Genomic DNA, 13,690 nt, shown 5'->3' with positions numbered 1-13,690 from the left:
CTGATTTTTTAGGCTGTCAAAGATCCTGACGTCTCCAATAGTCATTCATCCCACTGATTTACCAATACTCATCATTATAAGAGAATTCTGTTTTTCAAATCTAAATTCCACATACCGAAAGGCACGGCTACTTTAATTTTTAGAAACACTCCTGAAAGGATAACGCTGATAGTAACGAAATTTCAAACAAGGAAAACTACCACCCACAATCTTGCCACTGTATGATCATCTGTCTTTTCATTCTGACAAGCACTTTCTAGTCTTTCCTGATCCAGAGAAACATTTTCGCTTAGCTACCATCATGCTTAAAAAAAAAAATTCTATTTTCCTAGAATGTAAGAAATAAGTTTTCCACCTTTCTCCACAATCACCATAATTATTATTTCTACTGATGGCTTCCCAACTGCTGACTCACAACAGGCACGTCGAGTGAGAGGTCTGCCATCCACCTCCCGTCTTGCAGAGATGACACAGCGAGGCCTGCCTGGGCCTCTTCACAGAAAGCAGGGGAAACTTCTACAGTGCTCACTTGTACCCAGGGGCTCACTGCCTCCTGCCTCCCTACCTCCTTCAATCTGCAGGCTCCCCAAGAGTTTAAATCTCCTTATTTTATAAAGTAATTTGATCTCTTACAAATATCACTTACTTCCCTCTGAGGAGCCCTGTGAGTTGTTCCCAGGTTGGAAACATGGCTGTCATAGGAATGTTGCAGCACGGCAGCGAGTGCTTGCTAAATAAAAAGTAAAAAGCCATTCTTTAAGGATTTGTTCCGACACAGGGAAGGTTTTGGCATCCATCACAACCAACCTGGGACTGCAGGCGATTTCTTATTTTATTTAGGAACAAGGGGTTTTGATCTAAAAACCGTTAGTCACATTCTGCCAAGTTGGGTCCTGACTCTGATGGGGCAGCAGATACTCGGAGAGTTAACAGGGGGCCAGCTTTCCATTAGAGCAAGAGGCAAGGAGAATTTTCCATGCAAACGTCCACAAAACTCTAGCACAAACAACCGCGTCCATTATTTTCTCTAATGTGTTTTGAATGGGCGCCAGTGCTGTGTAAGTTCTCCAGTACTTGCTAAGGAAACTGGCCAACGCAGAAAGGCAGGGAGAAGGAGGTACACCTGATCCTTCTTAGAGGGCCAGCCACTCCATTTAGAGGTCCAGCCAAGAAAACCAAGAGCTTGGGTTAGATACAGCCTTCCACCCCTCAAGATGGAACACCCAAAACACAAGAAAACGTCAGCCGGGATCTTAGCTGCACCCAGCACACTCTGGCTGCATCTGTGTGCGGGTTTGGAGTTTCGAAGCCGTGGCGGCCGCTGCCGCCCAGCTGTTCCCCTCACGACACGTGTTTTCCCTCGTAAAACTTCCAGCAGGCTGGCGGGCTCCACGCTCCTCACTTAGCTTTGTTTGTGTTTTCAATGAATCAATGGGATATGGAGACTAATCAACATGTTTAGAAAAATAAAGAAAGAAAAAAAGAGCAACAGCTCATGATGCTGGCTGTTCCTGAGAGCCGGGTGGGAAAAGTCTGGCACACAGGAAGGACAAGGAGGGGGTCCAGGAATCAGGGATGTGGGCCAGCCCGGGCTGCCGTGTCCAGGAGTCCGCGTGGCGGAGATGTGACCTCAAAGACCAGGCCTCGGGGCTGTCAGATGCCACCCGGAAGCAGCCCCAGCTCCTGGGCCCGGGCTCCAGGCCCTCCACCACCTGCTCCCAGGCTGGACCCCAAGCTCAGTCCCACTCTCCTGAGTGTCATGCCCTGAACTGCAATGCCCGTTCCTTGTCCCCTGTCCCCTGCTATGAGACTGGAAGCCCCCTGAGCACAGAATCCGTCTCTGACTCGCACCCCAGCCTCCAGCCCCAAACACAGGGCCTCACACCTAGGAGCCGACGGACTGATGAAAGAGCGCGGTGAGGAACAAGAAAACGCTGGAGGAACCTGCACTCGGCCTTCGACTCTCTCCTTCTCCATTAGAAACCATGACCTTGACGAATCCAGTTTGCCTAGAGGGTACCATGTTTTCAGCTCACCGGATCCAGAACGAGGGATCCTTCAAGTCTCCCCAGTACAGACCAGAGGAAAGCACAAAAGGCAGGGAAATGTTTCATTCAAAACACCAGACATGGCTAGTTACCTGAGCTCACGCAGCCCTGCTGCAGGGGGTCCTGGAGTGACGTCATGGAGTGCAGGACTAAACGAGAGAAATGGGTACAGTTAAACGAGGAAACAAACTTGGGGGGGTTACAGCTTCCTAATACCTGGAGCACAGCAGAGGGGGCACAGCAATAAGGGCCCCAAAGGCCCAAGGGAGGGTACCCACTCCTTACGGGGAGGGCCAGAACGGGGCGGGGGTTGGGTGTCCATGCTGGCAGGCAAAGCGCTGCCGGTAGAAAGCTGGGCCACTGGCTGGAGAGCAAGCGGAAGCCGTCACCCGTGAGATCTTTCATTCTGTTCCTTTGGCTGATTTCCTTTCCTGATTCCCTGATTTAGCTACTTGACTTTTACCTATATTTATGTATAAACAGCATTTTCCTAATTGGTAACTCATTTTCTGCTGCTTATAAAATTAGCTAGGCACAATGTTCTCTCTCCTAAAAACTGAGTCAGTCCCATGGCAACAGGTGGTGGAGGAAGGGGGGCGGTTCTCAGGCAGCAGCTGACAGCGTGGCTGGTGGTCTCCCCGCACAGGCTCCCCTCCCCCACCGCCTGCAGCAGCCCAGGGCGGGGCTGCCCTTACCTGGCCCTTGCTGCTGTCCTTGGACAGGCAGGACGCCCTGGCCCAGCTCGCCGTTCAGCCAGAGCTGCATCCGGATGAAGGGTTCGCGGCCTTTTTGGGTCAGCTTGCTCCATGGCTTCGGCCGGGACAGCATGTCGCTGACACTGCCCTGGGACAGGCCCAGCACCTGGAATGGTGACCAAAGACACACAGCATCAGCACCCCGGATTTGGTGTGAGGCCCCAGAATGTGTTAGTGATACACGCATGGCCGTGTGGAGGCGTGGCCGGGATGGATGGCACACAGGGGGCAATCCTGGGGCCGAGCACAGAACCAACCCCTGGGGGTGGGTGGCAACAGCCTGGGGTGGGGGATAAGCTTTTCAAGGTCACCAGTGGGCTGATGCCCTGGCACGGGGAGCCATAGTCATAGTCCCAGCTTTCAGCTCCCAGGGAGAGGAGGGTGGGCAAACGGAGGGGAGGGCCTCCCCCCAGGGCCTCGATCCTGCCAAGCCTGCAGGGTTGTCGTCCTGACAACCTGGGGAGGAAGCACTGAAACCACGTTGCTCTTTGCCTGGTGGCGCCAGCAAAGGCCGAGGTGCTGGGGGCCAAGGACCCCTTTAGAGCAGGAGCAACGGATGCTGGTGGGACGCGGGCGCCCGTCTCCTTTGCTGGAGCCGGGCCAGCCTGGCATTTAGAAAGGTCTGCTCTCTCTGATCACATCCTGCTCGATGGTAGGGGCCCAGAGGTGAGCTGGTGGCAACTGAGGAGCCAGCCTGGGAGTGAAGCTCACTGTAGACGATCGACAAGTTGCACGTACATACCCGACTTTGTTACGCTCACATATGGCCATACATATGTATGGGCACAAACACCCCCCACAGGACACAGATGCAGCCCAGAGATATTTAGGGGCTGCATCCGATCACTCTTTGAAAAGTTCTCAAGTTCCAGAATAAACTGCACTCATGGGCCAAACAAGTTCAATGCTATTAAGTCTCTGCTAAATTTAAGGCATGAGCACAAATGTCTATTTAAATGTTCTCAAATGATATTTTTACAACGCTGAACTAGAAATTTCAAGGGACTTTAAATTCTCATCCTCATTTCTATTCACCCCATCACCTTTTGCAAAGTCGGGACAAAGAGCTCACAACCGTATTTCAAGGATTCATAGCACAGTACACTGCAAACACTGAACTCAAGGCAGGACCTGGTAAGGCGGGTAGGAGGTCGCGGGGCAGGCTGCTGCTGACCCAGCCACGTGGCCCTTGGGGAAGCTGTCTTTTTTTTTTTTTTTTTGCTGCATTGGGTCTTCGTTGCTGCACGAGGGCTTTCTCTAGTTGAGGTGAGCGGGGGCTACTCTTCGTTGCGGTGCGCTGGCTTCTCATTGCGGCGGCTTCTCTTGTTGTGGAGTGTGGGCGGGCTCTAGGCGCGGAGGCTTCAGTAGTTGCGTCTCGCGGGCCCTAGAGCGCAGGTTCAGCAGTTGTGGCACACGGGCTTAGCTGCCCCGCGGCATGTGGGATCTTCCCGGACCAGGGCTCGAACCTGCGTCCCCTGCACTGGCAGGCGGAATCTCAACCACTGCGCCACCAGGGAAGTCCCGGGGAGGCTGTCTTTTAGGGGACTGGAGCGCTTCTCATTATGCTCAGCAATTCATTGTTTAATCTAAGACTATCCCGGGGTATTATGTTTATCTTATATTTGCAGGCCTGGTAAATCCCCATTATCCAGAATCTCAGTGACCAGGAAGTGCCAAGAACAGAAGGGGTCTGGTAGCTCATCCACAAACCATGGCCTTTCATGAGCCAGGGAAGGCCGATGTGGAAACAAGGGTCTTCGGGGCCAGTCCTGGGCACAGCCTGGGGTCTGTGCAGCTCTGCCCGTGCCACCTCTAGCTGTGCATCCCTGGGCAGGTTGCTTCACCCCTCTGGCGCCCCAAGCACGTTCTGAATTATGAGAGAGGTACAACTATGCTTTACATTGCTATTTCTATCGAGTGCCTTCTGGTTCTCTGCATGTTGGTCGTCTCTCTCTGTGATCACATCAGATCCTTTGGGCCAAAACAGCCTGCAGAGGCGCCTCTGGGCTCCACTTGGCTGGGGGGACAGAACTCGATTCAGTCACCTGCTAGCTTGGGGCACACAGTTAACTTCCCTGAGCCTCGGTTTCCTCATCTGTCAAATGGCGACTTTGCCACCCCCTCACAGTGTGACAAGAGATCTAAAGGGCCGCAGAGGGTGAGAGGGCCTTACCCAGAACCTGGCCCCCAACGGGGATGCCGCAAATGGAACGTTCACTGGCCAGCCTCCCCGGAAGTTTGGGAGTGGACGAGCCACGATGCTCTTTGGTTAACTAAGCGGGTGATGGCCACATCGTCCAGACAGATACGCAGTCCTAAGCAGTGAAGGGAAATGGGAAGACCCGGGCTCCCAAATCGAGTCCCTTACCTTCTCCCCGAAGATCCTCTGACAGATGCCGTTCTTGGCCAGCTTCTCCTTCACCTGCCGGGTGAGCTCGATGGTGTCCACCTCCTGGTACATGTAGATCTCGTACTGCTCGGGGGTCAGCGGAGGGACCGAGGGCTTGGTGGGCTTCGACAGGGGCACGATGGGGGAGGAGGGCAGAGGGCTGTTCTGGGGTGTCTCGCTGCGGCTGGCTCCGGTGAGGCTCAGCTCTGAGCTCTGGGAGTACGGCGACTCGGCGCTGGGCCAGTCCTTCCAGTACTCTGATGAGGAGGGGCCCTGGAGCTGGCTGCGCTCAGCCCGCGTCTGCCCGCCACTGCCGCCACCGCCTTTTTCTTTCCCGCCGCTGGCTTCTTCAGCCTTGGGGTCTTCGTGGGGAGCGCTGCTCTTCCTCTCAGGCTGGACGGCGCTCCACCAGTGGTCTTTCCACACGCCGCTGCGGCCCAGCTCGCTCTTCACGTGTCTGAGGACCCCCTGTGCGGAGTCGGCCACCCCCGGGAGGTCTGGCCCGGGCACATCCTGGGACTCCTTCTTCAGGGCCGGGGGGTTGGGCAGAGTGGGGGCGCTGGAGTCGGGAGCTGAGGGGGGCTTCTTCAGGGAGACGGCTAATGGAGAGTAACCGGATACCGACGACATGGGCGAGGGGGGCATTAGCTTGGGGGTCAGGATGGCGATGTCTGTCTGGGACAGCGGCGCTGGCTTTAAGGCGGGGTCGAGGGCGGCCTGCTGGGCCTCCATCTCGCGGCGGGCCTGCTGCAGGATGGAGCGGATGGCGTCGTCGGAGTTCCCACTGCTGGACGCCGAGGAAGGCTGGGCTGGCTCTGCTGCGGAGCAAACACAGAGGTGAGACGGTGGCGGCACCGCCCTGTGCTTTTTCACTCCACTTCATCCTGACCCGACCTGCCACCGCATGCAGGTTACTGGGGAGAACCTCACAGCTCTGTTTTTCCGACGTTTCCCCCGTCGTGAAACGTTCACGCACCCTGTCCGAGCAGTGACAGAGGGGCCAACGCGCCTGGTGTATGACCACATGGCCTCCGCGACACACCAGCCGAAGGGGTAAGTTATGATCACGAGTGTGATGGGGGGCGGGGCAGGGGGGGTACGTTTGCAAATGCTCTGTGACTCTCTTTCTGGGATGACTTTAAACTTAACGTTCTCATGTGCTATATCCCAAAATTCCAGTGGTTTTGTTAGCTCAGATCCCCTTCCAGGTGGGTGACTACGGTGCGGCCACCAAGGGGGAGGGGGAGGGCCAGTGGTGGGGGGCAGTGGGCAGACCCTAGCTCAGGAACCCAGGGGAGTGACCAGGTGGTGGCAGGTGCTAAGCGGTCACAGCTGCCTGCAGCCAGGCCTGGTGGGGCCTCGCGGCCACGTCTGTGGTAGAAGGACTCCACGGAGCAGGGGCTTCGTGGGCACAGGGCAGGGGTGAGTCTGTGTTGAGCCCCGGGTCGAGCACTCAGGTCTCCTCTCCGCCGGAAGGTCTGAGCTGAACCTACAGCCTGGTGCGCCTCTCAGTCAAAGCTCAGCCGCAGAAAAGCTGAAATGTGGGTGTTCTCTTATACAAGGCAGCTCCCAGGGAGCTCTGAGGGCCAATTCCTGAAGCCGGCTGACTGCAGAGGTGGGGACATCCACCCTTTAACACTTCCTGCTCCCCCCTGGCAACGTCTGTTCCATAAAGCAGCTGTGGTCAAGTATATACCCAAGTAGCAAAAGCCTGTGTTGCATTTAAAAAAGGGAATCTGGGGGCTTCCCTGGTGGCGCAGTGGTTGAGAGTCCGCCTGCCGATGCAGGGGACGTGGGTTCGTGCCCCGGTCCGGGAAGATCCTACATGCCGCGGAGCGGCTGGGCCCGTGAGCCATGGCCGCTGAGCCTGCGCATCCGGAGCCTGTGCTCCGCAACGGGAGTGGCCACAACAGTAAGAGGCCCGCGTACCGCAAAAAAAAAAAGGGAATCTGATACAAACTACTTGCTAATTTAAGTCACGGAGATTCTAGGCCAGGGGTACATTCTTGAGTCAATGCTAGGGAATGACCTAGAATGGTAACTATTAGCAAAATAGACATCACACAGACCTGCTCCCCTCTTTGCTTGCCTAAAGGCTTGAAAACATACATTCTATTTTTTTTTAACACAGTTAATTACTGCTGACCAGAACGCTCATGACAATTCTTCCAACTAAGTGTGGAAGACAGTGGTCGAAGACTTGGACTCCGTACCGGTTTTCTGTACTTGCAGCTCCCTTTTGGCTTGTTCCAGGATGGACTTGATTGCTTCATCGGACCCGGTCTCTGAGGCTCGGATCCGGGTGGTGATGTTACCTGCAGGGAGAAGCCACACCAATGACATCAAACCCACACCTGGAACAAAACTTAGGGCTGCACAAAGACGTCATTCTGATAAATAGCTGCCGAGTTGAGGCCGGTGATGACACAGAGGCAGGTGTGGCCTCCCGTTTACCTGTACCTGCTGTGCTTGCAACTTCACAGCAGGTACCACAGCCCCGGGGCAGGAAGGGCTTCCTACTGACTCCACCTGGCGTCAAACAGTATTCGGCCAGTGGAACAAGCTCTCACATTATCCAAGCTGGACTTCACCCCTGAGGTGGGACCAGGGAGAGCGTATCATTTAATCCGGTATAAGAAAAAGATGAAGGATTAAAAGGCAACGCTTTTTCTGTGAGTCATTTAAAAACAACTCCAACAGCTGCTTTGGCTTGGGACTACGTTCAAGGCTTTGTACGTGTCCTTGAGGCCAGTATCCCAGAGTGGAAAAATGGGCAGAGAGGGCAAGGGGTGGAGGCTGATTCTCTCGCTATCCTTTGCTTGTACAAGGTGAAGAGGCTGAAGGCTTAAGTTAAAATTTTCGGGTCTCTTATCACATACTATCTTTTTTAAAATTTATGAACAAGGAGAGAAGCCTGCGGACATGCCTAAAGGACAAGAATTCCGTCTATCGGTCACATGGTGATGCTCTGCCGAGCAGCCACGTGCACAGATGCACTGAAGCTACTACGGCCCGGGGGCTGGCCCCGGTTCTTCCCGGAAGCCGTCCACGTGTTTGAATTGGTCACTACCTCACTAAGTGTGAACCGCCACATTAAACCATTTAAAAACAAGCAAACCACCGGGACAAAACCCCATCAAAGTTGCGACTCCGAGGAGCGCCATGGGGGCTGGCGAGCAGGTTCCACTTGGGATCTGTCCCCTCTGTCATGCCCTCGACACATTTCAGAGTTCAGGGAAGGTACAAGGAAGCAGCAGTATCTCATCTCACTCAGTCACCTGATTCTTCTCAGAGCAACAAATGTTACTCTTTCACCTGCTTCTGAGAAAATGGGGAAAGGCATAATTTGAATCTAAGAGGGGGGCAGGTCTTGGGGGATTCGCATTTTGGGGCTCATCTTAGTGGTGCCACCCCCTCCTGCGCTCGGTAGAGCGCGGGCAGCTCAGGGGGAAGGGGCCGTGCGTACTTGAACCCGTGCTTTGTTTTATACTTACTAGCTCTGTTTTTCCATCAGGTTCCAGGCCAGAATCACACTGTACAGTTTTAACCCAAATACACAGCTAAGGACATGCTGCTTCCTAGGTTACTAACTGCAAAGAAAAACACCTGCCTGCGACATACCTTCAGACCCATTTCTTCGTTTCGGTACTTCCTGAAATAGTCTGTTCAGGCTCTGGCCTGGATTCTCTGTTGAAAAACAAGTGTGGTAAGAACAAAACAATCAGGGGGATGGTGGTTTTGACGATATGGGCTGCGTGATATGAAATCTGAGCCGCCTGTCACTACGGAGAGGGCTCAGGGCTGCCTGTGCCACTTGGGAGTCACTAGAAACTTTGGAGAGGCCCTTCCCTGGCTGACCAGCTCACAGAGGCCACGGCTCTGCCACCAAAGGGGATTAGATGGACCTAGGCGGCGGCCTGTGGCACCAGCACCACGGGGGTCAAACGGAGGGAGCAGGGCCGCCAAGCGGATCGCCCACCAGCCCCGGAACAAAGCTCGCATTAATCATCCAAAGACAGTCAATTTTGGTTAACATCGCCGTGAAAGCCTCGGTGCCCTTTGTGCAAATGGACGCTGTTTGAAGCGTCTCCCTTCTCTGAGTCTAAATCTCAAGTGCGTCTGAGAAGAGTCCCTTTCTCTATCACTGCTGACTTAGCAGAAGGATCCCCTGTCGTTCAAGAGGGAAGGAGTTCTTGCAGTTAGGGATGGGACGGACTTTTTATCTTTTTATGGGCGGGGGGGTAGGAAGCGTGTTTTAATACAACTTTCATGTATTTTACTCAAGGCAGGCATGTTTCGCCGGTAATGCTAAACAGATCACTAGCGGGATGTAAACACGGGGAGTTGTGACCGTGGGCCTCGCTGCCACTGGTGCGGAAGGAGGAGGGGGGCGCACGTGGTCGGCTTGCCCTCTGCGTGGACCCAGCGTTACGTGAGGACCGCCCCCGGCCAATGCTGCTGCTCTAGGGCCGGGTGGTACCCACGGGCCCCTCCCCATGTGAGGCCAGCACCTAAGGCCGGAAGGGTCGCTGGACACGAAACGCATCAGAGCGTCGAGTGTGAGGGAATTCCCTCCGACTCAGTATGTGGTATTGAAATAGCGAGTCTACTACGCGTGAGGTGCTGAGCGATTTTCAGAGGCCAGACCCCTCCCCCCCACAAGTCTAACAGCCTAAGCTCGTGCCCCTCGGCCCTGAGCTCCGGCAACGGCAGGACTGAGAGCTGTACCTGATGTGATGCACAAAAAATGTCTCATCTCACACACACACACACACACCCCTCTCCATGACGGGCTCACACATGGGCACCGAGCCGTGAGTCTCTCACCTCTTTGTCTGCCTTGGATGCTGCGAAGAGCCAGGATGTTCTGTTCATCCGAGAGGAACTGCTTCATCTTGTGAAATGGCTCCTTGCCGCGAACCGTCAGTTTATTCCACGGCTTGGGCCGGGCCAGAATCTCGCTTACGGACCCTTGAGACAGTCCCAAGACATAGTGTCCGAAAATGCGCTGTCCGATATTGTGCTTGATCAGCTGCTCTTTCACCTGCCGGGCGATTTCTGCAGTGTCTATCTCCTCGCCCTCGGAGATGCTCCCAGCACTTTCTGACTGGCTGGGAGACGGGGCCATGCCATTTACATCTGGGCTTTGTTGTAATGGACTTTGGGAAGATATGGAGTTTGTGCTGTATGGACCTGTTGAAAAAATCATGCTTGTGCTTCCTGCTTCCTGCATGGCCTTGGAGTAGAAGGACTGCATTAGCTGTCGTTGGAGGAGAGAGTTTAGTGCAAATTTTCCCGTAGAAGCCAGGGGCAGGCTGGGGCTTGCCAGGGATGAGCTGAAAAAGTCTTGCGTTAACCCCGCTGGTGAGAACTGGTGTGTACCATTAGTATTGGAAGCCTGCTCCCCCGTGTTGCGGGGCAACTGAGAAGGAGGGGAGGCCGGCAAAGGTCCAGGACGCCGACTCTCAGGCTGGTCTTTCCCTTTTCTCCTGGCTGACCCTACAAGGAAGGGCAAACATAATGCATTATGGGGGATTCAAAAGGGAAAAAAAACCAAGACCAAGATGCAAAGTTTGCCCCGCAAAAGGGAAAAAAAAAAGTGCAGGTTTTTTTTTTTTTTAACAAGGGCCAATGAGGTGTGTTGGTTTGTTTTTCAATTGAATTTTTAAATTAGCCAAACGAGGCCCCCCGAAACAAGCAACATGCATTTCATGTTTGCACCTTTCTTGTACGTTGCAGCCTGGAGAGTTCCCCTTGACATAGACTCAAACTCCTAACGTGACAAGGAGCCGGTACCACACACAGTAAAGAGTCGGCAGGTCGCGGGCCTCTCATCGGGCCTCTAGCATTTGAGCTATAACCAGAAGGGCCCCACCTGAGGAGCAGCAAACACTGACATTTTGGGACCAACGGATTCTCACACAACTTGCTCTGAGGCGAATGCACCGCACCGAGTCCACTCGATCGAAGGCACGCACATTTTAAGAATGAAATATCATCGGAGCCCGAGACACTCTTAAACGCTTTACCAGCTGTCAAAACCCGAAGCAGTCAGTGACGCCACCACTTTGGGACGAGCAAAGAAAGGCTAAGGATGGGGGAGGCGTTCCCAAGGAAAACCTGACAAAGGAAGAAAAGCTCCACTGAGCCGGGAAGGGCAGGGCCTGGCCCTGGAAGCAGCCCCGGAAACACCACGGGAGAGGCCGCACAACCAAGAAGAGACCAGAAAAGCCACCGTCCGCGAGCGAGCGCCCCTCGTGGGCTCTCCCGCAGCATGGCCCTGCCTGCACTCCGCAGACGCCCTGCGGCCTCGAGCCTCGCCTGGACCGTCTCGGAGCGGGTGGGGGCGGGTGGGGGGGTGAGGAGGACGAGGAGGAGATGGACACTCGTTAGTCAAGGTTCTCATCGCCCGGCGACGCCCACCATGCATCGGCCCAGACTCACGGTTTGTCTTCCTCTTCCTCGACCCCGGGAGGGGCCGAGCGGACGCGAGACCCTGTCAACCTACCACTCAGGTCGCTGTTGGAGATGCGCAGCGCGGCATTCTCGGACTGCAGCGAGCGGTTCTTCTCCAGCAGTAGTACCTCCAGGGGCCTGGATGAGTCCTAGACGGGGCAGAGCGGGGCTCACCGCGGGGCCGCCGGACCCCCAGGATCCCCGCTCTGACCTGACCACCCACCGCCCTCCCCCCGAGGATGCTCCACGCACGTGGAGAACACTCGAGTTCCTTTCTGAGATAACTCATTTCAGTTGAAGTAATTTCTTTCTAGGCTCACACAGCTTCCAGACAGCTAATTATTCCCTCTTCTGTACCCAAATCCGAGCATCTAGACCTACGCTTTGTTAGCAATGGGAGCCGTAAACCTGTCAGAAAGGCCTGCAAAGGTGATCTCTTCTGGGTGCCGGCCACCGAGAGTCAGAGGCTGCCTTCTGGGCATCATGAGCGGGCTTCCACGTGATGACTTAAATTTTTAATTGGCCACTGGGTTACCGTGTGCCATTGTCATCCTGCCCGTTTCTTGTCCACGTGAGGCAGTAGATAATAAAAATTCCTAAGTCAGTCCGTCCATTTGGGGCTGATCTTTTAACACAACCTGGAATTGTGTGTACCCACGTCCTTAGGACCTGCCCAGGTTAAACTGCAATTTCACGTGAATGCAGTTACCAGTTTGAAAGACACTAACTTTTCTCTTCTTGCCCCTTTTAAGTTAAAGATAATTTGCTTTCACTTGGTGAAATATTCTTGAGGAGAAACACCGCGACGGTGAAGCAGTGACGCGGATGCTCATGCACACGGAAAGCAAAGGGAGACCATGTACCTGCGTCCCAGCTCCCTCGGCCGGAGCAAACTCCATGGACTTCAGGATGCTGCGGAGAGCAAGACAGAGCCGTTACCCCTGCTCGGACCTTTGGGGGCAGCCGCACTAACGAGCGGTCACATCACCGCTTCCTGCTCTCCAGGAACCGAGGAGCTGACAAGTTTAACAACTTCCCTGGCAGCTTTATCATCTGATAGCGTCTCTGGAATAACTATTCGACTAGCAGTTGGCCAGCGAAAGTTTCTTGCCCAGCATGTAAATCATTCCATATGGAATCACACCAGGTCTGTTCAGAGTATAATTTTAAAGTTAAGTTGAAGGCAGACATAACACTGCTGCAAGTGGAATGTATTTGTAAAGCTGAGAAGGGCTGAAAAAGCTGTAATGAGGAAGCCGGGGAGGGGAACCGAAGCCCCTGACCGCTGCCCCTCAGGTACACTTGGCAGCTGCTGCCCGGGCATGGGCCAGGAGCGAGGTCCCACCGCTGGATGGCTCAAAGGCGGCAGCGGACCATCTGTAGCCCAGGCTGGGGAAGGAGCCACTGCCAAGGTGTGGGCACGAGGGCTTACGTCTCCTTTGTTCTCCTTACCATGGAAACTGCTCCGGTCTCGGCCTGTGTCAACAAGTCCGAGAGCTGAGTGAGCGCGGGTGCCCAGGACTGCTGATCGCAGCGCTCTGCATACGCGGACACTGCTTTCTTCCTGTGGGTCCACGTGGCCCCAAGGAGCCCAGGCGCTCCCCTCATGCTCGAGGTGGGAAGGTGAGAAAGAGGGCAGCTTCCATCCCGGACACCGGGCCTCCTGCACTCTCCCAGCTGTGACTCTAGCCTCGGCCCTTCTTTAAGATCAACGGCAGTGCTGTCCGGAGAGCACAGCGTGCCCAGGGCCCAGGGGTCCCCTCTGTGCCACAGCCCCCGGGAGGTTGAGTAAGGAGCCGACCGCTCTTGGCTTCCCTGTGGTTGTATCTTTGTAGTGGCCCCTGTCGTGTAAACTAACAAAACGGGAACGAGGAGCTCATAATTCTGTTTTATGATGAGCTGCTACCAAGAATCCTAAGAGCCCCGGGCCGCACTGCATCAGCCAGGAGAGAAGAGGCGAGCAGTCTGGATAAGCCTGTCTTTTCTTCGTGGCTGTCACATTGTTTGCTGCTATATTCTTGTCTGAGGGCCTCTTTAGGATC

At 54.7% G+C, this 13,690-nt stretch overlaps 1 protein-coding gene across 15 annotated transcripts in view; it reads right to left on the bottom strand.

Annotated features, from left to right (window-relative positions):
* Nucleotides 1-13,690, bottom strand: part of CUX1 (cut like homeobox 1) — a 374,908-nt gene that overhangs the window by 59,347 nt on the left and 301,871 nt on the right. For 4 of the 15 annotated variants that reach the window (XM_081255632.1, XM_081255631.1, XM_081255629.1 and 1 more), the window contains exons 13-20: nucleotides 12,512-12,560; nucleotides 11,701-11,797; nucleotides 10,020-10,691; nucleotides 8,814-8,879; nucleotides 7,406-7,507; nucleotides 5,172-6,010; nucleotides 2,744-2,909; nucleotides 2,141-2,197 (exon numbers count right to left, since the gene is read on the bottom strand). In XM_081255632.1, the coding sequence (XP_081111758.1) occupies nucleotides 2,141-2,197; nucleotides 2,744-2,909; nucleotides 5,172-6,010; nucleotides 7,406-7,507; nucleotides 8,814-8,879; nucleotides 10,020-10,691; nucleotides 11,701-11,797; nucleotides 12,512-12,560 (2,048 nt within the window). The remainder of the gene's footprint in view (nucleotides 1-2,140; nucleotides 2,198-2,743; nucleotides 2,910-5,171; nucleotides 6,011-7,405; nucleotides 7,508-8,813; nucleotides 8,880-10,019; nucleotides 10,692-11,700; nucleotides 11,798-12,511; nucleotides 12,561-13,690) is intronic. The other 11 variants (XM_081255627.1, XM_081255626.1, XM_081255625.1 and 8 more) reach the window with 5 other exon arrangements.

The sequence above is a fragment of the Mesoplodon bidens genome (genome assembly GCF_964165515.1).
Source record: "Mesoplodon bidens genome assembly, chromosome: 15".
Lineage (NCBI taxonomy): Eukaryota > Metazoa > Chordata > Mammalia > Artiodactyla > Ziphiidae > Mesoplodon > Mesoplodon bidens.
Note: the sequence above shows the minus strand (reverse complement) of the source record. Positions and strands in the feature narration are given on the sequence as shown.